This window comes from Pinus tabuliformis, chromosome 7, assembly GCF_031772625.1.
Source record: "Pinus tabuliformis cultivar Carrire ecotype Pingquan chromosome 7, CPIR1, whole genome shotgun sequence".
NCBI classification, from domain to species: Eukaryota; Viridiplantae; Streptophyta; class Pinopsida; order Pinales; family Pinaceae; genus Pinus; species Pinus tabuliformis.
Genome location: NC_142293.1, coordinates 763,881,792 through 763,909,284, shown reverse-complemented (window position 1 = coordinate 763,909,284; position 27,493 = coordinate 763,881,792). Strand labels below are relative to the sequence as shown.

Genomic DNA, 27,493 nt, shown 5'->3' with positions numbered 1-27,493 from the left:
CGATGCCTCTGATAATGTAAGGATCTAGCCACAAACTGTCAAACTTCTTGTGATTTCCTGGTATCTCATTTCTGCGATCCCAAAGTAGTACCATATCTCCAACCTGCAAAGATCTAGGCCGAGAAGATTTATCAAAGATTTTCTTAACATTAGATTGACTTTTACACATATTATCAAAAGCTTTTCTTCGAGTTTCATCTAACTCCACAATTTGATCAATTCTATTTTGGACAACATCTTTATGATTAGAAAAATGCTGAAGGAGTTAATACGCTGACAATTTAAGGTGCACAGGTAGAGTTACATACGAGCCTTAAACTAATTCAAAGGGACTTTTACCAGTAGATTTTTTCTTTCTAATTCTATTTGCTCATAATGTATATTTGATTTTGCTATCCCAGGACCACTTATTATCTCCTACTATCTTCTTGATAATATTTATATGATTTTTATTACTTGATTCAACAAGGCCATTACCCTGAGGATAGTAATTAGATGAATGAGATAAGATAATGCCATACTTGAAGCAAAAAGATGAAAACTTTGAAGAACAAAAAGCCTTGACATTATCAATGGTGATTTTAGCTGGTACACCAAATCTAGTAATGATGTGATTTTCATTGAAACCCATAATAACCTTTTCAATGGCATTTTTAGTAGGAATGGTTTCAACCCATTTAGTGAAATACTCTGTGGCAGTTATGTTAATTTTAGATAACAATGGTATGTTCTATGCTTTAGAGCATTTTACTTCAATTTTTCTTATAAGCCCAATATTAAATTCCAGATTAGCAATCACATTAACATTGATAGTAAATGTAGATAGAACATAAACAACAAGCAAAAGACAAGCCAAGACAAGAGGAAACAATATTTGGCGGATGCTAGGGAAATACCCCAATGTGGGGAAAACCCTTTGATCAAATCTTCTTATTATTCTTCAAAAGTTCAACAGAGAGAGAGAGAGTACAATATGCAAAATTTACTTGCCCAATCATTGTAAAACAGTCCAGTCAAACTACAGTCAACAGGATGCCCTAACCAGAAAGTCAACGCTGGTCAAACCAACAGAAAAAGTCCTCCAAATGAGCTCAGTCAAACCCAGTCAACTCGGCCTCCAAAGACAATCCAAATCAGCCCAAAAAAGTCCTCAAATTCTTGGTCAAACCTGGTCTATGTAGAGTCAATGACCCTGTGGTCAACGCTCGTCAAACAGTGGCAATTTCCTCAATTTCTATGCCAGGAGATGCGACCTAAGGAAATCATATTTCTTGCCTAAAAACCGCAGTCAAAGGAGTGAGTTTGACCCTCGGTCAATGTTGGTCAACGTCCCTGTAATTTGCCCAAAAATAGATTCTAAACTTTTCAGCCTGCAATTTCAGTCAACCCAAGTCAATGCCTAGAGAAGAAGATGCTCCTGTTTGCTGTACGAACCAATGAGAAGAAGAGAGAGAAAGATGTGTGTTGAGGTGTGTCCAAATGAGGAAAATGCCTCTTCTATTTATACACAACGTTGAGGGTGAAGAGACACGTTTGTTGGGCTTCATGAGCCTACATTAGACTTCTGGCCGACCTTGACAATTTGTCCATAGAAGAAATAAATTCATAATCCCATTTCTACTTGTCAGAATGAGATGATCTTTAGATTATAGCTTGCACCTCTCGGAAAGAGGAATCCAAAAAAAATATCATCTCCATCATATGAGCTGTCCAAGGTGGAGTTTGGCCCTAGTTGCCAATTTTAACACTCCCTCTCAACTAGGGAGAAATCTACCTGCCAAACCATCTGATAAATTGTGCCATCTTTGTCATCTCTGCTCTGCTCTGCTGAACCATGAAGAAATAATGAAGAAGAAATGGTCGAGAGTGAGTCACAAGACTGCCACTCTCCATTGACCCAAAGTAAGTCTCAATTAACCCTAAATCAATATCAAACATCCTAGCATAGGGAGTATGGAAATACACGATGCGTCCATTGGTAGTGCTATAGTCCCTATCCTCATTTCCCAACTCATTGGCCAGATGAGAGGTACTTCCCATGAGTCCCAGACTGCATGGGTAGGATGTATCGACAGGAGAAGGTGAACCACTTATCCTGCTCATATGCCATAGGAGAAGGTGAACCACTCATCCTATGCATGTATTAAACATCACAGGGTATCATAGGGGAAGGTGAACCACTCACCCTATGGTTGCTCATAGCTCCAAGAAGTACCCCAAGTGCCCGGAGGTCCCAGAGCTCAATATCCAACTCAATCGGGACCCTCATAAGAGGGTCTCTCCACGACTCCAATTCGTTCACGGAAGGTTAAGAATTTGACCTCCCCGAGGGGCTTCGTAAGAATATCTTGGACTTGTTCATCAGTCCCAATGCGATTGAGCCTTATTGCTCCCTGTTTTACCATATCCTGGATAAAGTGATATTGATATCAATATGCTTGGAGCGGTTATGAAACACGGGATTCTCAGAAAGACGAATCCTGCTTTGGTTGTCGCAGTAGATCACAGCGGTATCCAACACATGCCCAAAAAACTCACTAAAGAGCTTCCTCAACCAAACAAATTCACAAGAGGCCATACTAGAAACATTATATTTGGCCTCGACGGTGCTCAAAGCAACCGATTTCTACTTCTTACTCATCCAGGATATTGAAGTAGAACCTAGTGAGAAACAACCTCACGATGTGCTCTTACGATCCACCATAGAGCCAGCCTAATCAGCATCAGAATAACCATGGAGCCTCAAATTCCCGATAGTGTATCTCAGTCCATAGGTGATTGTGCCCCAAGGATATCTCCAGAGATTCTTGGCAGCAATCCAATGTATGTGATGAGGCTTGACCATAAATTGACTCAATGTATTCACTGCAAAGCATATGTCTGGACGAGAGTTCACCAAGAACATTAGGGCCGCCACGAGTTGACGATACTCAGAAAGATTTCCCAATTCGGGCCCAACAACACTTCCATATAACTTTTTGAAGTTAAGTTCCATCGGAGTAGTCACGGACTTACAATCCACCATCCCAAATCTTTCAAGTAGCTTCACAATGTATTTTCTTTGGGAAAGGAAAATATCACCTAGCTTTTGCCAGACCTCCAAGCCTAGGACGTAGTGCATCAATCCTAGGTCCTCCATCTCGAATTCAGAAGCCAACTCCCTTTTGCATTGATAAATAAGAGGGTCTGCACCTGTCAGAAAGAGTTCGTCCACATAAAGTACCAAGATGAGAGGTCTATCATTTTCAACCTCGAAATAAAGGTTCGGATCAATGTCACTTCTTGTAAAACCCAACTTCATCAGATAGCTGTCGATCCTTACCAAGCCCAAGGAGCTTGCTTCAACCCATAGAGGGCTTTCTTCAACCTACATACATGTGTCTTTTGATCTAGAATTGCAAACCCCTTGGGTTGTTGTACATAGACTTCCTCCTTAAGTGAACCATGCAAGAAGGCGGTCTTGACATCCATTTGATGTAAATTCCATCCTTGAGAGGCAGTAAGGGAAATGATCGAACAAATGGTGGTATATCGAGCAACTGGCGCAAATATCTCATCATAGTCCACACCATCCTTTTGAGAGAAGCCTCAAGTAACAAACCTGGCCTTGAACTTTTCAACACTTCCATCAACTCCATGCTTGATCTTGTAGAGCCATTTCGAGGTGACAACAGATTTTTCCTTGGGTCTAGGGACCACATCCCAGACATCATTCTTCATAATCAACTCATACTCTTCGTTCATAGCATCCTTCCAAACTTGGTGCTTCACAGCTTCTTCGAATGTGCAAGGCTCAGTTTGAACAATGGTGCTCATGGCAGCGAAGTACCCTTGGTACCTATTCGGCTTCTTACTTTCACGAAATGTCCCCCTTGGTGCAATATGTCTCTCAACATCTTTGAGAGTGTCCTTAAGCCATGAGGGTATCCTTTTTGAGGAGGGCTCATGGGGAGGTGGATCAATAGGATCCATCGGTCCTTCAACATCGGGCATTGACTCATCCTGCGGTTCTCCCTGCATTCCTGTATCTTCTTCTTTGTCCTTCCTTGGAATCATTGTTTTCAAAACCGGCCAGCTCGAAACCAACTCGGTCGAATTGGTCTGAGTCGGGCCCTCAAACTTTGACTCGGCCTAGGAAATGGTTCGGCCGGCCGGGGTAATACCGAGCCGGCCGAGTTGTCTAACAACTCGGCTAGCTCGGCCGAGTCCGCATTAACTCGGTCGGGTTAGAAACAACGGCCCATAAACCCGTAAAACAACGAATTTTTTTTAAATTGTTTTTTGGAGGGACTCCAAACGGGATTGTGTTTTGTCTATTTTGTCTTTGGGGTCGATCCCCTCTCCTAAACCCTATTTAATCCACCCAACCCCTCTCATTTCCTCACAACCATCTCATGCATTTGAGCGAGAATTTCAGTGAGAGTTTGTGAGGAGTTGTTGAGTTTTTTTTTGGAGCAGCAGTGAGCAGTCTCGGGCAAGCATTGTCGCTGGAGTGAGGAGCTTATTGGGCAGCGATTTGGAGCAGCATTTGCCATTGAGTAGTTGGTTTCTTGGAGCAACCTTGAGGATGCAGTTTATGCCTGGAGGTATTATTTTTCACTTGTAAAAATCTGTTTTTGCTTATTAAATTTTATGTGCAAATCTGGAAATTGAAAAGATTTTTTTTTTGAAAGAAATGAACATTGAATCAATGTTTTTTTTTGTTTGTTTTCATTTTCAGATTTTTTGCTTTCATTTCCAAGTCAAAAAATGGCACCTAGAGTGCAAGATGCTGCTTGGACATATTTTGAAATGGTTGATAGTCAAATGCATTGTAAATTTTGCCATAGGAAAATTAAGGAAGGTCCTGGGGGCATTAATAGGCTGAAACAACGCTTGGCGGGGATTAGAGGCCAAATTACTCTATGTACCTCACCAGAAATTGGGGAGATTAGGAAGGATTTATTAGCCAGCTTTGAGAAGTTTAAAGAAGATAAGGCTAGGCAAAAGGAGTTAGAGGCTGAAATTGGGAGGAAGAGGAATATACAAAAAATGCTGGCTACCAACCCCCATTTTGATTTTGAGGGTTCTTCCTCTATCCCTTGTACTGATGCATCCAACCCCTTCCAATATGTTCCTCCCTCTTTTGAGTCTATTCAAGAAAAGGGAAAGGGTAAAATGAAAAAGGGTGATATGAATATCAAAAGTTATTTCACTCCCTTCTCTCCATCAGATGCACATGGTCCTCAATCTAGTAGAAGTCATATGCAACCCACTTTAGATGACCATTGGAAGAAAGAATTGAGGAAGACTGCTTGTGATTACATAGCTAGATGGTGGTATGATGTTGACATCCCCTTCAATGCTTCCCGTTCACCATATTATGAACCTATGTTTGATGCCATACATGTTGTTGGAAAAGGCTTCAAAGGCCCTACTATGCATGAGCTAAGGGGGTATCTCTTGTAGAAAGAAATTTCCTTCATTAATGAGTATTTGAAAGATTTCAAGGACTCATGGGCAAGAATAAGATGTACCATCATGTAAGATGGATGGACTGATCAAAGAAATTGTACCATCATAAACTTTCTTATTTTCTGCCCACAGGGAACCATGTTTCTAAAATCAGTTGATGCATCTGATAAGGTAAAAGATGGGAAATTGTTGTTTCAGTTATTGGATGAGGTTGTTGACAGTGTGGAAAAAGTCGGGATTAAATCCCCAAAACGCGATTTTTTTGGCTGGCCGATTATATCGGCCGATTTTTTGCCGATTTTTTCCCAGTCGAAAAAATCGGGATTAAATCGAAAAAGTCGGGATTAAATCGGGACTTTTTCCAAAAAATCGTGGTAGTTTCTTTAATGATTTTTTTTTTCTTTGAAAAAATCGGGATTTGATTGAAAAAATCGGGATTTTATTGAAAAAGTCGGGATTTTATTGAAAGAGTCCGGATTTTAAAAAAAATGAATATTTTTGTATTTTTTTAATTTTGCCGACTTTTTGCCGACTTTTTCGAAAAACTCCCGACTTTGCCGAGTTTTTCAACTTTTGGACCCTTGCCGAATTAATCCCGACTTCGACTTTTTCCACATTGGTTGTTGAGGAGGTGGGGGTGGCTAATGTTGTTCATGCCATCACAGATAATGCCTCTAACTATGTTCTTGCTGGTAAACTGTTAGAAGAAAAACACAGAACCATCTTTTGGACCCCATGTGCTGCACATTGCATAGACCTCATGCTTGAGGATATTGGCAAATTAGATTGGGTCAAAAATAGTAGATCATGTCAAAAGCATAACAAAATTTATCTACAATAATTCATGGATTTTGATCCTGATGAGGAAACACACAGGGGGCAGGGATATTATTAGGCTTGCCATCACTAGATTTGCTACTTGTTTTTTGAAATTGCAATCTATGAACTTGCAAAATATTTTTTCCAGTGAAGAATGGAGTCAAAGCCAGTGGTCTCACATACTGGAAGGCAAAGAATTGAAAAAGAAAGTTAATGAAGAAATATTTTGGAGAAAGGCAACAAAGATTGTGAAGCTTGCTCAGCCACTGGTTAAGGTGTTGCGGTTGGTGGATGGGGAAAGATTAGCTATGGGCTTCATTTATGAGGCTATGGATCAAGCAAAGGAGCAAATAAAGAGGGCATACAAAGATAAAGTGGCTAAGTTTGGACCCATTTGGGCAATCATTGATGAAAGATGGAACAATCAACTCCATCGCCCTATACATGCAGCTGGGTATTTTTTGAACCCACGGTATCATTATAAAGCTAAGGTGACAGGAGCTTTGAGGGGGGAGGTTAGAGATGGATTGATTGACTGCATTGATCGCATGATCCCATTGGAGTGTGATCAGCTAGAGATACACCGACAGGTCACAACCTTCAGCACTGCCTCAGGTACCTTTGGGAAGAACCTAGCAAAGATTGCAAGGGAAGCAGATCAGCCAGGTAAACAAAAATTTCAATTTTCAAATTCTTAATACTTATTTTGTTAAATTGTTTATAATATGAAAGTTGGATATAATTTGTAATTTTGTTGAGCTAACTCATTACACTCCTATGTTTTTTGCAACACAATGGTGGGAGGCTTTTGGTAGCCATTGTCCTGAATTGCAGAAGTTTGCAATTCGTATTTTGAGTCAAACTTGCAGTGCTACTGGGTGTGAGCGCAATTGGTTTGTCTTTGAGAGGATTCACACAAAGAAGAGAAACCGTTTGGATAAAAAACAATTAAATGATCTAGTATATGTCCAATACAACCTCCGGCTCAAGCACAACCAATTGCTGAACAAAAGACCTGATTCAAATCCCATTGTGTTGGAAGACATTGATCCAACATCAGATTGGGTAGTGGAGAGTCATCCAGTAGAGTTTGCTTCTGATGAGGATATGGATTATGAATTACAGACGATAGCATCACTCGAACATAATGTTCAGTTGAATGCAGATCCTGATCCACTTGTACCAGCCTCAGCCTTAGAGCCAGCAAGTCCTCCAGTTGCAGGTGCTTCCTCTGCTCAGCCACGACAGAAGCACATATCTTGTCTATCTCAGCTTGCAGCTGCTGCACAACCTGCTAGTGCTACCACTTCTACAGTTGCAGTTGGAGATGATGATGAGGAGGAGCCATGGGGCCCCCTGTCTGACTCTGATCCAGAGATTGATCCACATGATCTCGGCTCCTCTAGCAGTAGCCAGTAGTACTAGTCACAGTTTACTTTTGTTGTAGAGGCCATTTCTAGCCTCCTTGGTTATGTGTTTTTGTTTTGATCTCTATATCATGATCATGTATGTATTGGACAGTGCACTGGGTGCCATTTTGATATAATGGATATATTCATGAGCCTACTTTGATCATATGCTGTTTTCTATCTATATTTTAATGTTGTGTGTTTGGAAACATGAATGAAAATCTTTAAAATTATGTTTTTTTATTAAAAAAACAAAATATTTAATGTATTTTTTACAACGACCAAGTCATTGAAATCGAGTCGATACCGAGTTGGAGTCGACCCTTGACCAAGTCAGAGTTTTAAAACATTGCTTGGAATAGATAGGTTCCTAATCTTCCCAAGGGCAACATCTTCATCGAAGGTGATATCATGACTTATTTCCACTTTTCTTTCACCAGGCACATAGATTTTATATGCCTTTGAAGTTTCACTGTAGCCCACAAATGTTCCTTTCTTCCCAGATGCATCCAATTTGCTTCTCAATGCTGGTCAACGTCCCTGTAATTTGCCCAAAATAGATTCTGATATGTTCGGCTTGCAATTTTAGTCAACCCAAGTCAATGCCTAGAGAAGAAGGTGCTCCTGTTTGTTGTACGAACCAATGAGAAGAAGAGAGAGAAAGATGTGTGTTGAGGTGTGTCCAAAATTCAAATGAGGAAAATGCCTCTTTTATTTATTCACAACATTGAGGGTGAAGAGACACGTATGTTGGGCTTCATGAGCCTACATTAGACTTCTGGCCGACCTTGACAATTTGTCCATAGAAGAAATAAATTCATAATCCCATTTCTACTTGTCAGAATGAGATGATATTTAGATCAATCTCGCACCTCTCGGAAAGAGGAATCCAAGAAAAATATCATCTCCATCATATGAGCTGTCCAAGGTGGAGTTTGGCCCTAGTTGCCAATTTTAACAAGTTAAGATCGATGAGTAGCCATTGCTAGAATTTTCATGAAATTTCCCAATGAAGTCCAGAGCCCAATGCTGAAAAAGGTGCCCCAACAATCAGAGGTTGTAAGGGCAGGGCATCCAACATCTGTTTCCGAGTGAATAGTTGATAGGCTTGGCAAATTCTAACAAACTTATGCACATCAGAGAAAATTGAAGGCCAATAATAACCAACTCTAAGAATTTTGTGGGCGGTGGTTCTTGCAGTATAATGGCCATCACAAAATCCTGAATGAAACTCGAAAATTAATTTCTTGGACTCAATTTAATCAACACATCTAAGTATAATACCCTCAGGATTTCTCCATCCAAGGCTATTCTTCATAAGACAATACTTAGTTGCTTTTAACCTAAGAGCCCTTCTTTTATGAGCAACTAAATGATCAGGACATGTAAGATTCAACAAATAATGAATGATTCCCTTTTACTAATCATGCTCTCCTAATCTCTGCAGCTCAGGTGAAGATAAATCATTCAGACAAATCAAACAAAGAGCTTTTTCATTACCTTCGGGCAACATTTCAGCCATTCCTAGACCTTTGACCAACTCAGTGGGTCTAAACTCCAAGTCATACACTTGGATCTTAGTAACCCACCTAGAACGAGTCCCTAAGCAATCCGTCTGAGTTAATATATTTTTAACAACTGAATGTGGATCTTAGTAACCCACCTAGCACGAGTCCCTAAGCAATCAGTCTGAGTTAATATATCTTTAACAACTGAATGTGGGACAAAAACAATGATTTTAGAATAACCCACATAAGTCTTGAAATGCTTAAGAGACTTGACCAAGGCATATGCTTGCTTTTCCATGGTATTATAATTTAATTCAGAATTTTGAAGAGCTCTACTCATGAAAGTAATAGGCTATTTGTAACCTTCCTTATTCTTTTGTAACAAGACACCGATATTTGTATCTTCTGAAGCAAAAGAAAAAACCATGAAATCTTTAGAATAATCAGGGCTAGCCAGAACAAGAGCTTTAGCAATAGCACCTTTGATTTCTTGAAAACCCTTTTTACTGTTGTCTTTCCACAAAAAAATTGACATCTTTCTTAAGAAGACTTTGAATAGGTTTGGCTATCTCTGCGTAATTTGGAATAAATCTCCTAAGAAAGTTGGTTTTTCCAAGAAAAACTTGAAGGAATTTGAGATTATGAGGAAGATGAATCTTTCGGTTTGCCTCAACCCTTCCAGGATCTATCTTGATCCCATCTTTCGAGATGATGTGACCAAGTAACTTCCCTTTAGTTACTCCAAATAAAAATTTAGCAAGATTCAAGGAGATTCCAAACTCTCTACATTTGTCAAAAACTTGCCTAAGATGACCTATATGACTGATACCATCCTTAGAAAAAACTGTAAGATCATCCTGATATATCTCAATGATTTTACCAATTAAACCCTTAAAGGCATAATCCATGGCCCTCTGAAAGGTAGCTCCAACGTTAGTTAATCCAAAAGGCATTCTAATATATTCAAATGTACCCCATGGTGTGGTGAAAGTAGTTTTGTGCCGATCTTCTTTCTTAACCCATACTTGATTATATCCAGAAAAACCATCTAGCAATGACATCATTCCTGAACCCATTACTCTTTGCAACATAGTCTCCATGTTTGGCAAAGGGTAATTATCCTTTTTACATGCTAGATTAAGGTTTCTAAAATCGACACAAAGTTTGATTGTCCCATTCTTTTTCCTAACAATCACCAAGTTAGAACACCATGTTGAATGCCTAGTTTGAGCAATAATTCCCGTTGCAAGCATCTTTGAAAGCTCCTTTTGAACTAAGGGGGCCAACTTAGGATTTATCTGCCTAAGATTTTGACGAAAGGGTTTAGCATTTTCATCTTTTAAAGGGATAGTGTGCTCCATGACATCTTCCCTATAACCTTTTAACTCATCATAAGAAAATGCTAAAACATCTCTATATTCACGAAGTAAATTAACCAACTTTTTTCTTTCTTTATCACTAGCACCTTTACCAATCTTCACCACTTTAGGGTCATCAGAGGTACCAATGTTTACTTCAATGAACTCCCCTGGATCCATCTTAATTTCATCCTTTTTCTTTGTAGCATCATGACGATCGAAATGTTGCTCCAAAGCTACAATGTTCTTGGGAGTAGGATTAGTTATATCTTCATGATTTTCAGATCCATCCTCTTTATAACTAACCTCAAAATTTTCAAATTCATCCAACTTATTAAGAAAGCAAATCACATGTCTTTCATCATCAAAAACCTGCCAATGCTCCATATTGTCAGGTACAAAAGGTCTAAAAATAATCTCCATTTTAACCTTATCCTTCAACAATTCATCAGATAACTGCAAAGTAGATGCTGCTACAACAAGCTCATCAGCCAAGTTATTCTTTTCTCTAGGGATAACTTCTATATCAAGAGCATCAAAACATTCCATAGTATCCCATACAACATTTTGATAGTTTCTTAATCTTTGATTCTTACATGTAAATTTTTTTCTAAATTTGCATGATAACCAAATCAGAATCTCCCTTGATGCTAAGCAACTTAACCTTCAAATATTTTGCCAATTCGAGACCCAACAATAGAGGTTCATACTCAACAACATTGTTGGTCGCTCCAAATTCCAATCTATAGGAAAATTTGAAAATATGACCAAGGGGAGACTTTAATACAATTCCAACACCTTTTCCATGCCTAGAAGATTCACCATCAAAATACATATACCATCCCTTATTCTTTAAATCACCATCTTCTCATCAACCTTGACCTTTGGGGGAATTATAGAGTTAGACAGAATGGCATAATTCCCAAGGCTAGGTTGTTCCTTTATTATTTCATTATGGGGACTCTTAGGATCTTCAACATGGAATCTTCTTTCAGGCTCTTTGTTAAGTCTAACAAATTCATCACCTCTAAGAGAAGGAATCATAGCATATGACCAATTCATCTGAATATTTCCACCTAGATCAGAGGCCCATTTCCTAGACAACAACATGCCCCAAGCATCAGAAACATCAACTACAACTATGCCCATTACAATCATTATGTCAGGGAAAGCTGATAAATGAACCTGTAAATCCTTAACCAACCCATGAACTTGAATCTTCTTAGAGTCCATGGCACATATGTTGTAGTAAGGTTTAGAAATTCTTCAGTTAAGCTGCTCCATGACCCTCTTGGTCATAACACAAGCCGAGGCACCAGAATCCAACATGCAGTTATACAATCTATAACCATTAACCAACAAAGTAATAAAAAATAGCTGATGATCTTTGTTATCTGAATCCATACTTTGCAAATATATGGGGGCATCCTGATAGACAGTCTCAGGAGCCTTCTCTTGAGAAACATTCACACGAGGAGCTTCAATGGCTTTTAATAGCTTAGCCTCTCGGGAAGGAATCTTCAATATCTCGGTGACAGGAACCCAATTTTTGCATTATTAAACCAACTTCCCAAATCAACATCCAGACCAGAGCTTGAACCAGGGTTAAAAATTTCAGGGGGAATTGGATTTCCACTTTGATCCTTATCCCTTCTTTGATAAGTTAAACCCTTATCTTTTGCAATTTCCAAGACTTGCTCTAGAGAAGGCTTTTCACCAAATAATTCAACCATCAAATCCTTTTCATGATCAAAATTATTTATACTAAAGGAAGATGTAGAAGGCCTGACCTCATGACTATTTTCCTTAACTTCCATCCAATCTTCCATAGATAATGAAAACTCCTTGCCAACCACATTTATTTGATTACTTGTCCCAAACATCCCACTATCCATGATTCTCTTAACAGTGGGGCAAGTAGCCTCTTCATGAAGAGCATCACAGGCCCTACAATAAGGAGTTTCATCCACAAGATTGGCAGATTCAAGAGGATTTGGAGGTCTATGCTCATTAGATGGGCCTTTCCTTTGCCAAACATTATTATTTCGATTATTATTATTATTTCTAGGTTGGGAACTTTGTGCTTGAGACCTTTCCATTTGGACCAACCTAGACTGCAAGGCACTTATTTCCTTAGCATGGTTAGATATTAACTTCTCCTGATTTATGATTTAACTCCATGCTTTCAAGTTTTTGCATCAACTTTTGCATAGGATCATCATCAAATTCTTTAACCTCTTTTCCTTTAGGTTCTTTCAATTTGGTTGAAGCCCTATCAAAACCTGGGATTTCAAACTTCCCAGATGCTTTCTTATCCTTTTCAAGCTCTTCAGCTAAAGTTTGAGGAACTTTATAGTCACGATTCTTAGCCTGTCTCAATTCATAAGAAGTATCAGGATTAAAAGCATCAATGTAAAAATCCAAAAGAGATTTATCAGGAGGCTTATAATCTTGAGGTAATTCTTTAATAATACCATTAAATCTCCTATTAAACTCTTCTACAGTTTCATTTTCCTTCTTCTTTATGACACTGATAGCCTTAACTAGATGCCTTTCTTCTCTCTTATCTCCATACTTTTCCTTAAAGGCATTGATAATTGATTGTAATGAGTCAAATGAATTACCAGGATTTTCCGTAAACTAATCCAAATCATCTTCTTCCAAAGTAAGAACCAGTGTTGCACGAAGCGGGAGCGAAGCGGAAGCGCGAAGCGCGGAAGCGTCATTTTCCAAAAATCTAGGGAGCGAAGCGTCCGCGGAAGCGTCTGCTATATATATATATTTTTATATATTTTTTTGCATTTATACTCAAAACAAACATCCCAAATACCAAATTAATTGTAGAAGACATGAAAACATGCATATTTTTGCATAAATCAAGATAGATATGGCATCCATGATTCCATTGTAGTTACTAGTATGTACAACAATCATCTATATTCTAGCTATTACAAACATACATCAAATTTTTAAGCATATTATAAAACATAAAACATTTAAGCATATTATGATTTATCTAGCAAGTGAGCAACTGTCAACATTTGTCATGTCCAAAATTCAAATAATAATGTTTACAAAATATGTCACTTGGTCACCGCCAAGCCAAAAAGGTTCAAAATTCAAATTCACAAGTCTACAAGTCTAATGAGTAATCTATAGACTATGACAAAAAGAAGTAGATTGTGAATATATCTACTAATCTCTCCTCCTTCCACCACGAATAGAACGTGATGGCGTGCCTCCACGTGGTGGCAATGAAGAAGATGGTCCCTGTGTAAGTCGTGGCACTGGAACTGATGAAGAAGAACCCCCTGCTGTTGGTGTTGAAGTTTTGAACCATGGAACCTAGGACCAGATGGGGGTGGGGGTGGTGGCATATCAACACGGTCATCATCATCCTAGAATCGCTCAAAAAATTCATGCAAAAAAAAAAAACACTAGTTAACAAAAAAATTAAAAACATGAATTAGAGAAATGCTTTATAAGGGAAAATTGGAAAATTCATACGGTATACCATAATGGACATACCAGGAGAGCATCCTCTAATTGCTCTAGTTGCAACACTCCATCCTCCAAATTGGGCTCCTCTGGATGCTTGTCCCAAATCAACAAGTCTTTATTAGACTTTGCATCTTCACAGTAATGGGACAACAATCGCAAGTTGTAATGAACATAAACCAAGCTCTCTGCCCGGTCTAAACTCAACCTGTTCCTTTTAACACTGTGGATGAAAGAATAAGAGCTCCAACACCTCTCTGCAGAAGAAGTGTTTACCACCTGTGATAGCACCCGCAATGCCAAACTCTGTAGAACTGGAGTAGGCCCTCCATGCATGTTCCACCACTCAAGAGCAGAAAAATGCTCTCGATCTTCAATTGAATGCATGCTCCCAAATGGACCAGTGTTGAGCGTATAGTTGCTCAGCTGTCTCCGTACCAATGCAGCCTCCTCATTATCAGGGATTAATCTACTCAATGCAGCCATATATTTTTCGTGAACCTCTTTATCTTGGTGTGGTTTTTTCCTGCTTCCCCCCCCAGGTGCTGGTTTTGAAAGCCATGATGGATGATAGTACCTAGGTGTCAAAACATATGCTAATGCATGCAATGGAACATTTAGCATATCCCATCGCTTTTCCACCTCTTCACGAATATAATTGTACAAGGTGGTATCTCTAGGCTCAACAATGTCTTTAATCTGCCCCAACATGCTATCCATTTGCTCATACACCTCCCCAATTACTGGTCGATCTGAATCTGCAAACTTGATCATGTAATAAATTGGTTTGGTGAATTGCAAAACATATTTAACCTGTGACCAAAAGTAAGTGTCAAGAACAGTGTCCTTGACTACATCTGCAGTAGCACCATCTGTACACTGGTTAATTTCATCCCATGTTTCAGCACACACCAGATTAGTTAAAGCTTGTCTCACCCTCACTAGCCGCCTAAAGGTGAGGTAATAACTAGCAAATCTTGTCTTTGCAATTTTAAGCAATTGCAACTTGGAGTAAGTGCCATAGAAGTAGTTTACCCTTGTATGCCCTGTGATGAATTTAATGAGCTGCTTCCCTTTCCTGTAAACCTCAGCAATCCACCCACATTCTTTGTGTTTCACAATATCATGCATCAAAAGGTTCAATGTGTGAACCAGGCACCCAGACCAAAAGATGTGTGGATGAGTACGCTCAATAATTTTTCCTGCTGCCTTACAATTTGCTGCATTATCTGTGATCACTTGAACCACATTATTCGGACCAACATCTTTGATTGATTTCAATAGGAGATCTGCAATGTTTTGTGCAGTTGCACTGATGGAGGAGGAGTCATGACATGCAATAAATACTGCACCCTTAGAAGAAACACCAAGAACATTTATCAAATGTTGGTTTCTAATATTTGTCCACCCATCTGATACAATGGATACCCCATAATCCACCCACTCATGTGTAAAACGTGTCAAAGCTCTTTGAACCTTAGCTTTTTCTCTTTCTAATAACACTGTTCTAGCTTTCTCATAGTTGGGGGCCTTGTATCCTTTTGGGGCTTCATTGATGGCCTTTACCATGTCATGCCAATAGGGAGAGCGAAGCACATTGAATGGTACACCGCAAGCACAAAGAAAACGGACTACCTTTCCATCCACATCATCCCTCCCAGCAACATTAAGGAAATCCCCTATTGTTTTTCTACCTCCAGAGGTTGCAGAAGTACCATAAGGAGATGGGCAACTACCAAATTTAGAGGTTGCACTTGATTCTGAATGAGTTTTTTGTTTCTTGTTTTTTTGTTGTGCAGCCATCTCTATTTTGATGTATTTTTGTCTTTGTTCACTTGAAATTTTTGTGCAAATGGCTACCCCCACAGAACCCTTTTTTTCATCACTCTCTAGCACCCCACAAAGATGCCTCCTCAGACGGGTATATGAACCCGTATATGGTTTTCCTCCATGACAATCATGAGGGCACATCCATTTGTAAGATCCACCACCCTTTCCCCCTTCAAGTTTGGTCACAAAGGTCCACAAGGGATTTGATGTACCTTTCCCATCTTGTGCTTCAGTGTCCTCTTCAAGTTCATCCCCTTCCTCTTCAAACCCTTCCTCCTCATCATACATTGGGTCACTACTATTAGGAGTCCCAAGTTCATCCCCTTCCTCTTCCCCTCTATTCCTCACCCTTGCCATCATTAAAACCAAGAGTGGAATGATACATAGAAGCCAAAAGAACACCATCTTGGAATATGGATATAGGTGGTGGACAACCTGTAAATAAAGGAGCAAGTAGAAACAATGGGAAAGAGTAGGAGAGGGAGGAGAAAAATACAATTTTTTTTTCAAAAAAACAAGGGAGTTTGGGTTTGAACTTACCTCTTTAGCTCTTGTAGATGAAGTCCTCCAAGCTCTTGCTCCAAGCTCCTCCTCCTTCTCCTAGCTCCTCCTTCTTCACTCCTCCAAGCTCTCCTCTCTTCTCCTCTCTTCTCCTCTCCTTTCCTCTCTTCTCTTCTCCTCTCCTCTCTTCTCTTCTCCAACTCTCATAAACTCAAAGTGAGAAAATGAGAAGAGAATGGGGGCTTTATTCTTTTCTAAACTCACCCTAAAGTGACCCTAACCCACCCCTAACCCACCCCCTCATGCTTAGTTAAGTTAGATATTAAATGAAATTAAAAAAAAAATTTGAACTGCGCGGGTTGCGTTCGGGTTGCGCCCGGGTGGCGTGCGGGTGGCGTGCGCTTCCGGGCAGGTTGCGTGGCGCCACCCCATGCCCGAACCGCATGCCGAAGCGCGATTCCGGGGTGGCGCAACCTGTTTTGGCAGGAATCGTTAAAAAAAATCGGAACCGCGCAACCTTGAAAACGGAACCGCGATTCCTCTGTGGATTCCGGAACGCAACCGCTCGGGGCGCGGTTCCGGGTTTGGATCCTCCGGGGGGGGGGGCGATTCCGGTAACATTGGTAAGAACAAACATGCTCATCTTCGCATCTTCATGATCATAAGCGACATTAATGAGTCAAATGAATTACCAGGATTTTCTGTAAACTAATCCAAATCATCTTCTTCCAAAGTAAGAACAAACATGCTCATCTTCGCATCTTCATGATCATAAGCGGCATTTCTAGCATGTTTACCCATCCAAGCGCTAAAAGCTTTGAGATGAGCTTGAGCACTAATTGCATTATTGCCCTGAAAAGAGGGCAATTTGTCAATCCCCTTCTCCGAAAGATCATTGGGATAACCTTGAATGTTAGAAAAGTTACAAGGCACAAACAAGTCCATGATGTCTTTCTTAGCCGGGTCAGGAAAAAACAAATGGATATCAGAGAGAGCTTCTTATCCGAGATTAACAAGAAGTGTACGGGAAGAGAGCTTGTGTAATCGTACTTTGCGAGCCCTTTTAGGATTAGGAGCAGGACTAACTAAACTATTTGGATGTCTTCTAGTACACACTCCTGTAGAAGATAAAAGAAATGGAGTCGCCACCTGGACATAAATCTAACTTTGATAAACCCAGATGCAAGAAAGGAAGTCAGTGAAAGGAACCAAGGACAAAGAACTTATCCTGGTGAGAGATGGAAGGATGAGATAAAAATGATTAAGATGGATGTCGTAAAGCCAAGGTCCAATAAATGGCTCCCTGACAACGATGCCAAAAAATGTTGTCGCACAAAATGTATAGGCACCGCGACAACGGCTCCGATCGGGGGCTGTCACCTTGATCGCCAATCTCTCTGTTTAAGCTGCCCCCCTACAACGGACTAAGGGGGCTAGACCCTACGGAAATGGAAAGAAGAATAACTAGTTGGGAACCAACCAATCCGGGAGACACAGTTGAGCAGCCAAGTACTTGTTTAGATCTAGCAAGATTTTAAAGGATTCGATTAGATTTAGATGATTGATACTAGTGCCTTGTGGAGTCAACTATCTTGCTAAGTAAATTTAGGACGAAGTACAGAATGGACAACTGCTGCTTTAATGATTAACTATCCTATATGAAAATGCAATTCCTATGACTTAAGTGAAATGCAAGAATCTTGGTTGATTTTATTTAAATGCCTATTCTAAGTATGTCCTTTGATCTTTGTCTGTATTGAGCCTAAAATTTATAGCGAATGGCAGAGAGAAGTCAAGATGAAGGTCACCGTTTTAGACATTAAAAAGACTAGACATCTCAAGAGAAGACACAAAGGTGTTCCTATCTTTCTTTCAACCAAGCTTATGCTTGGAGGTCGATTATTAAATGCAAGACTAACTTAGAATGCTGAATGCAAGGAGGAATTGGGAGATGATTAGGAAATGAGATTTGAAACTTAAGAGCACTTAGATTTACAATTTATTTTGAGTTATCGCTAAGTACTTAAACCCAAACATTCAATAGATAAGCTCAAGTATGAAAAATGCTCGCAATACGAAAATACTCAATTTGAGGACTGAAAGATACACAGTTTACCACAAGTCCACAATAGACTGCTTATCCAATATCAATGCTAGTCATAATTATCCAAGAAATGCACAACTAGATCTCAAATCATTCAATTCTTTGAAAGCACAAATTACCTAATGACATGCAATAGCTCAAAGAGAAATAGCTTTCAACACAATTACCATTTGCTTAATAAATGAAACAAGAATGCTTAAGAGAGGCAAATTTCATCAATTTCTCACAATTACTTACTAGGCAAAATAGATGAATTTAAGTGTTCTTTAAACCAACAAGCTTATGTGTGTGATCTTAAGCAAAATTTCAGATTTCAATATCACTAAACCTTGCTGAAATGAATGCTGAGGACAGTCACCTTTAAAACAGAAATTGTACTTATGACAGTAGTGAAACTGAGGTGTTGAGCCAATGCCAAAATATGTCAAACAATTGTAAATTGATTTGCCTTTCAAATGCAATTCAGTAAATTCAAAAGATAATCAACATTAGGCCTAGATACTAATGCCAACAAACTTACTAATGCTGCAAATTTCTTTCTCAAATGATCTTATAGTATTAAAACTCAGAAATTTATATTCAGGACAACAGAAAACTATCAGTGAGTTTAAGATGTCAAACTAATGCAAAATATGTCAAACAGTCCCCAATCAATTGTTTCTCAGAAAATATTGAATTTAGATGCAAATTTCTGTTGTGATCAAATTTCAGAAAGCAATGAGACAATCACTTAAATTATGGATTTATACTTAGTGATTATCTTTGTCAATGTGCTTAATGTCACTGCTTAAATTAATTAGCTTAATGTATTGGACAGCGAGAGAAATAGAGGTTAGGGAACAAAACTTGAGGCCCTAGGCCTTGAATCCACTTGCCCAAAATTTGCAGTGATGTGTGGACTGAAACACGAGCTTCTTCTGCAAAATTTTTGATGCAACAACCCAGAAAATTCTCTTTTTCCAGAGTCACGAAGCAATTGAAATGTTGTCCAGACAGTGAAGGAATGAGGCCAAGAAAGGGCCTGCCTTCAAGCTTAAGGAGGAAGATAGGGCAGCAGATGAAGTTAAGAGGCCACTACAGGTCTGCGTTAAGGCTTGAGAGCTGCTACAGGCAACAAATGAAGGCGTCGATAGGATTAAGGAGGTGCCGTGATGGTTTTAGGAGGGCAAGCAGGCTTAAGATAGGGAATTAAGGGCTGCGAAAGGAGGTTTAGGAGACAGGGAATGAGAGGGACGAGGGGCTAGAAGCCATGACAGGGGAGAAGGCCTTGTAGCAGGCAGAAAGGAGGAGGAATGGGTAGGAATGGGGAGCGGTTGGATGAGGGAAGGCAGAGGGCAGTGGAGATAGGCTGCGGACAAGGAAAAATGACAGCGATAGGCAGAGGTGTTGATTTGGGGTAGCATCGGATGTGCTCTAGCCATGAAAATTGGTGGAGAGGCTAAAGCACATGAGATCTCCAAGACCCAGAAATGGTTTGGGCGGATTCTAACCAGTTTGGGAGATATTAAAATAATTAATATTTTTAATGGAGTTCCTAAGTCTAAACTTAGGAAAAATAAAATATTAATGAGTATTAATGAAAACTGGGTTAAAATGTTTCAAATGTCATGGATCAAACCAAACCTAATATTGTCTGTTGATTAGAGATTTAATCTCGGCCGTTGATGGACCAACGAGAAAAGTATAAGAGGAGTCTTGAGGGTCAGTTGGAGAATACACCCGAGTGATCAGTCATTCTATTCTCTAGAGCGGGGTTTGCTAAGAGAGATAGAATCGGTGATCAACAATGAGGGGCAATGAATACATAACAGAGAGGCAGAGTTGGTACCATAGAGACAGCGCGGAGCCGAGAGAGGTTGACACAGAGGCAACTGGGTGTTACGCGAAGGCAGGAGAGGCCAGCTTGTGTGACGCAGAGGGTCTAAGGGCTGACGCAGAAGCTCCAGAAGCTGACGCAGAGGCTAGCAGCGCTGACGCAGAGGCTAGCAGAGCTGACGCAGGGCCAAGAGGCAGCGCTGGGAGGATTTCGTGGGACAGATTGGGAGCTGGTGAGCCGGGTAGGGTGACGCAATCCCTATTAGAGTGACACAGAGCAGTGGGAGCTGCAATTGTTGCTGTGGGATCGTTCATCCGGTGATTAATTAGCTGGAATATCTGTCTCCGAGGAGAGGTACTACTGTGAGGGCATTCTCTGTTGGGTGAGCCATTTCTGGCACCCTGGTTGTATTATGAAAACTGCATAATAATAAAACCCTCTGAATAGCTGCACCGATTTTCTTGCATTGGGTTTTTCCGGGGACATTGGTCCAAAAATAACGGTGTCACTTGTGTGCTTGTTTTCTTTTAGTTGATGATCTGTAGATGTTGATACTGTACTTGTGTTTATTTTCAGTATTTACATGGTAAATAACTTGTTAAGTAATTAAACAAGTAGGAAGAAATAAACCAGATAGTACAGGAAGAATTTCTAACGAGTTAAACTTAGAAATTCCAACATGGTATCAGAGCGTGGTTGCAGATCACAGGATAACTGAAGGCATCAACTAGTAGAGCAGTAGCAGCAGATTCAGCTGTCTCGAGTGACAGAGTTGATCCGTGCAGAAGGCGATAGAGGAAGGAGTGACGCAGAGAGACTGCGTCATCATTCTGGGCTAGAGAAAGGCAACACAAAGGCTAAGGGAGGCAGAATCAGGCTCACACAGAGGCCAGGAGGGTTGACGCAGTTGGCTAGGGGAGTTGATTTGCCGGTGCGGGATTGCACAGAGCCAAGTGGCTCAATCCTTCTGGGGTATAGGAGGCTGCAGGTAATTTGCGGAGTGAAGCTGGTCGGGTACTGTTGTCAGAACAGTACCTAACAGGGTAAGACCAAGGAGGAGGGATTTCCAGAAGGGAAATCGAGACTAAGAGGGAGTCAAACCGAGAACTTCTAAATGGGAAGTTGAGAGACTCTGCAGGAGTCAAACAGAGGACTTCTAGGAGGGAAGTAGAGAGACTCGGAGGAGTCAACATAAGAGCAGCACAATGACCGTGAATGGACTGAGAGATCAGGATAGGTTGGATGGAGCATCCAACTTCGTGGTCTGGAAGGTTTGGATTTTGTCCATTCTAGACAGATATCGCATCAAGGACTTCGCCTTGAAAACACTAGCGATCCCAGTTGACTCAGTTGAAAATGAGAAGTATGAGGAGGCAATGGCTAGGGCGAAGTGCATCATCCTTGATGGGGTCAAGGATCATGTGGTGCCGCATATTGCTTAGAAGGACACGACAAATGAGATGTGGGATGCCCTGAAGAAATTGTACCATCATACTTCCGTGTAGAGGAAGATGTTACTTGAAAATCAGCTACGGTCAGACCATATGCAGAAGGGAGAGCAGATAGATGTCTTCCTCGGTCGATTGAAGGAGATATGTGACCAGCTAACTTCCATAGGGGCCACGCCGGATCAGGAATTGATGGTGCTATGCAAAGGCAGCTGGGAGCTGCGCAGAGCCAGGAGAGGCCAACATGTGTGACACAGAGGGTCTAAGAGCTGACACAGAAGCTCCAAAAGTTGACACAAAGGCTAGCAGAGTTGACGCAGGGCCAAGAGGCAACGCTGGGAGGATTTCGTGGGACAGACTGGGAGCTGGTGAGCCGGGTAGGGTGACGCAGTCCCTATTAGAGTGACACAGAGCAGTGGGAGTTGCAATTGTTGTTGTGGGATCGTTCATCCAGTGATTAATCAGTTGGAATATCTGTCTCCAAGGAGAGGTACTATTGTCAAGGGCATTCTCTGTTGGGTGAGCCATTTTTGGCACCCTGGTTGTATTATGAAAACTGCATAATAATAAAACCCTTTGAATAGCTACACTGGTTTTCTCGCATTGGGTTTTTCCGGGGACATTGGTCCAAAAATAACGGTGTTACTTGTGTGCTTGTTTTCTTTCAGTTGATGATCTGTAGATGTTGATACTGTATTTGTGTTTATTTTCAGTATTTACATGGTAAATAACTTGTTAAGTAATTAAACAAGTAGGAAGAAATAAACCATATAGTACAGGAAGAATTTCTAACGAGTTAAACTTAGAAATTCCAACAAGAGGGAGGCTGTTGGGCAGCGAAATGAGCAAGAGGGGTTGTAGGCAGGGCTAACACAACATGGACAGGGCTGAGTGGAAGGCTAAGGAAAGGTTGCGTTAGGCAACCAGAGGCAACGCTGGACCTTTAGGCCTTTAAAAAATTTGAATTTGAATTTAGAGAAATTTGTGGCCCAGTATTTGATCTCAATTCTTAGGAATATTTATGAAAACCCCGGATCCAAAACTTTCACTGAAAAATCTTGTCGTTTTATCCCTGCAAACAAGAATTTGAGACTAGATCTTGCCCTCTAGGGACTAGATCTGCCTCAAAACCCAATTTTTTTTGGACAAACTTCAGATTTGTATCTGCATAAGATGAGAGAAAAACCCTAGATCCCACATGTAACATATATACAAAAAATAAATAAAAACCCAGAACCTAGTTATCAGAAATGTAAAATAATATTACAAAACTTTAGATCTGTACAAATAAATTACAGATCTATCAGATTTGCGAAGTATGAGTCTAACTCTGCTCACAAATCCCTAAACCCAGTTGTCAGAAATTTAAAATAACATTACAAAACTTCAGATATGTACAAATAATTTACAGATTTATCATATCTGAGGAGTAAGAGTTTAGCTTTGCTCACAAATCTGTAGATTTAAACTCTTTCTCACTAGATCTATCTATTTAGCCCAAATTATTGAAGATAAATGAAATTTTTAATTTTGGTACTAGGGCAGAAAATCCTTGCAAGAAGAAAATCGTTAGATAATCTTAGGATTTTAATCAGGAAGGCTCTTCAGATCTTATGCCTCAAGAGTCGGCTGGTTCAACCGAGGACTTCTCCAAACACCCAATTTTCAAATACGAAGGATTTCTGCACACTTAAGTTTAAGCGGTCAAATCAATAGAGATATAAAATAGCAATTTAATCTTCAAATATTAGAGATACCTGCTAATCAAATTAAATTATAATGATACTACTTTAAACTCAATAACCTATTCAAGATACCTGTGCAATAGATTATTCCACAAAAACTATTAACCAACGATTTATAACACAAGATCAACAGAGCATTAAACGATATTATCATAAAATACTGGAGATGAACACCGCTATGAAATAAAACCCCAAAGTCTTTGCGTTATTATTATTTTAGAAAAGATTACAAGAGAGCTTCAAGAGCAAGTACATGACTCAATGATCAGATCCTTTGATGTGACAAATGATCTCTAATTTATAGATTAATTCTCTAATGGCTAGTTGGCTTGATCTCCGTCAAAGAAATTTCGATCGTTGATAAAAATTTAATTATCTTTTAATCTGCTCTGTCGAAATTATTTTATTTTCGAGGAAAATTTGAATTGTTTATTTAACTCATTTTTAATCAACTCAAAATTAATTATTTTGAGTTGATTTTCTAAAACAATTGACTTTGACTTAACTACCAAGACCTAAGGGTCCAAAATCTTTTGAAATTTTCAATATTTTCTTGGCCGAGGACTTCCAAAAATTAATTTCTCTGGGACCCACGAATTTTACTTTTTGGAGAACTAATTTTTCTTAAGACACAAAATTAATTAAATTTTTGGCTTAGGATTTTAATCTATTTTTGCCAGCAAATTTAATTAATTGACTCATGAGGGGAATAATAATTTTTCCAACCCTCAAATATTTTAGCAATAGTGTTTAAATATGAGGGACCATGCACACAAATATTTTTTACATTGAGATATTACAATTTAATACATGAAGCGGAAAAACCCGTTTGTTATAGACCCTCAATTTTTTACCTAATTTTGCGACTCAAATATGATCTAGTAGACCAAATGATTTGTAATAAAATAATTTAGCCAATTAGCTAAAATTAATCCCAAATCACTTTACAGAAGACTCGACTAGAACACTAAGACTTATTTAGGACGTTGATGACAAAATCCACCCTAGCTTTGAGGTGAGGTTGGAGGGAAAAACTCTGTCGATCATTTGTGTTTAAAAACATAGATGAATCAGTGAGACGAAAAACTTCCTAGGATAGAAATCGTCACCAAAACAATAGGCTTAACTAGGTTGTTACATACATAATGGTTTTACTAAGATCATTTACATTATAAACATGCAGAATGGGTTTATAACTTTAACAAACTAAAGATTGATGATGAATCCTGGATGATTTGAATGATGAAATCCGTTTTGCGAAAAAAGGGGTATACTGCTATAGTGTCGTTGACACGAAGTGGTCAACAGGGCACTCCTATTGATTTACGTTTTGATCTTTTGTTGGACATTACCAAAATTATGTTATCTTATGCTTTTCTCTTACATCCCAAGCATAAGTCCTAGTGCTGTTTTCTTGTTGTCAAATAATAAACCATGAATGTCATTGATGATGATTCGAGTATTTGCATCTTTCATTCCTTTGACCTTATTTCTCCTTGCATATTTCATGAGGTTGTCTTTATTAAACAAAATGCTGGATCCTGTTCAAGTTTAACACATGCCATCCTTTTGGGCCTGCTACGGGGCAGTATATCTTGATAGCCCTGATAATTTGAATAATTTCACTCAGATGACTGATGTCTCTTCTATCTGTTTGATATGTTTTTTACATTTTTTTGTCTCCCTGTTGCTAAAATAATCAGAATTCTAGTTCTTAGTATCTCCCTTTTCTCTGACAAGAAACTTTTTTCTCTACAATGTGTCTATTTCATTATCTCCTTGGATATATTGGGTATTTTGTCCTCTAGTGCATTGAATATTTGTTCCCTATTTCAAGGATGCTTGCTTGTTTTTGCTGTTAGTCTTGCATATATTGTTGCTGTGTTTTTCTCAATATGAGATTATTGAAGAAGTTTTATCCTAGGTTCTGGTTCTTGCTTCCTGAGATTTCCATAGTGGACTAGGTATATTTAATTGTTTTTGTGGGATCTTTCGTTCCATCTCCCTTTGCTACAATGTGGTCAACATATGAGCTTTCTATCAAGAGACCAGGAGCTTTTAGGCAAGACACCAATTAGGCTTTCTATAAAGAGATTGATCCTTTTATCCCTCTGAACACATCTTCTGTATCTAGGACAACCTAAGTTCAAGAAAAATCATTGGAAAGGTGTCTGTGGGGAAGTATTTGATTCTGTTGCTTCTTGAGGATATTTCATATAGTACTAGTGCTCTGCCCTTAACATTGTTACTTGTGTTCATAAAATGAGAGTATATATTCTGGTTTTCCTCTCTTGCTGGATTAGTCTGTGTTTGGATTCTGCTTGTCTTTTAAACGTCTGGCACTGCATCATGTGTGGATATATTCACGTATGCTATTAATGAGCAAAACCAAATGGACACAGCGAAAAAAATGAAGGTTAAACTTCAAGCTTTTGAGCTTGGTAACTTTCCTGGTTAATGCTTGTTGATTCTCTTGGGTTTTACATTATGATATTTTTAAATGTTCCAACCCATCTTTATCAATGTTCTTCCAAGGATGACAAAATTCATTGGGGTTGAATTTTCTGAATAATGGTATTAAAGGTTGTTATGTGCTATATGGAGTTTAATCAGCATGCTTGTGTTATTGTAATTAAAAGAATGAGACCAGCACAAAGAATAAGACCAGCATAACTTTATGAATCATGTTAAAGATAGAAAATCTGAACACAGTATCTAAGGAGACCAAATTCAACAACCTGTGTAAAAAACAGCTTTTTAATACACATACAATACAACCATGGAAAAATGATAATTTTTGACACTAATCACAGTTGTAATCTCCATGAGTCAGTGCGTTGGTGTTCAATAGAAACAAATGCCCAAGTTTTCTATCAGTTATGTTTTTGCCCAAAATTTGCTCCAAATTGATAGGTATTGTTGTGTCTCACAGTCAATTTAAGTTTTCATTACACTAAATGTTTAGTTGGGAAGTCATTGTATTTATTACTCTTGAGCAACATTAATATATGTTCATTTGTATCTGTTATTGCAGACAATCTTTTTGCCTGTGGTAGGGCTTGTAGATCCAGATAAACTGAAACCTGGAGATCTAGTGGGAGTTAATAAAGACAGCTATTTAATACTTGACACACTTCCATCGGAGTATGATTCTCGTGTAAAGGCCATGGAAGTAGATGAAAAGCCAACTGAGGATTACAATGACATAGGAGGCCTTGAAAAGCAGGTATTGAAGTAAAAGGAGTATGTTTCTGCTGTTCATGTTTTCATTCTGCAATTAAAAAAACACACTTCATTTCTTTTTTCCCCTGGAAAAATCGTAATCTCTCATTATACTTTGAAAAATTACATATTGTAGATGCACAAATGCATATGCTATAGTCTGTCAGCCTGAGGGCTCAGCAAGCGATCAAAATATATCAGCATATTTACCAGAAACATCACGCAGGATGTTCATTCAAGTACTTTCTGTTGTTATGTACATATTTGCCATGCAGGGCCATTCATATTCTTTCTGTCCAAAATATATACACAAAACTATACAATAACTGTCAAAATTTTATCAGCTATTCAGTTCATGTGCTATCCGCCCTGTGGTAGTGAGGGTCTATGTAGGGTCGATGGTAATATTGGAATGCATTTGACCCTCGCTGCTCCTGGATCAGCCACTCTCCTCGGGGAAGTGACGTGGCTGCCTTGGATAGTTCGTCGGCACTGCTGTTATGTTCCCCGTAGGTATGATTGCAAGTGATATCCTTAAAATGAGCCTTCATATTATTTATTTCATCTAATATATTGCTGAGTGTGTGAGTGTGGCATGTAGTAATATTATTGAACTAGTGTATAATGATCTTCGAATCTCCATATATATGAATGTTCATGCAGTTATGACCCAACAAGAAATGCATGAGATGACAAAGAGTAATGAGTTCAGCAAAATTGTTTGAGCCAATCCCCAAACCCATTCGGACTTTATAGTAGTGTTGTTCGCTGATGTAAAGGA

At 39.2% G+C, this 27,493-nt stretch overlaps 1 protein-coding gene across 1 annotated transcript in view; it reads left to right on the top strand.

The window, feature by feature from the left end:
- LOC149249790 (26S proteasome regulatory subunit 6A homolog) overlaps positions 1 to 27,493 on the top strand; it is a 232,233-nt gene that overhangs the window by 68,388 nt on the left and 136,352 nt on the right. The window contains exon 4 of the mRNA XM_089458782.1: positions 26,525 to 26,716. Within this exon, the coding sequence (XP_089314908.1) occupies positions 26,525 to 26,716 (192 nt within the window). The remainder of the gene's footprint in view (positions 1 to 26,524; positions 26,717 to 27,493) is intronic.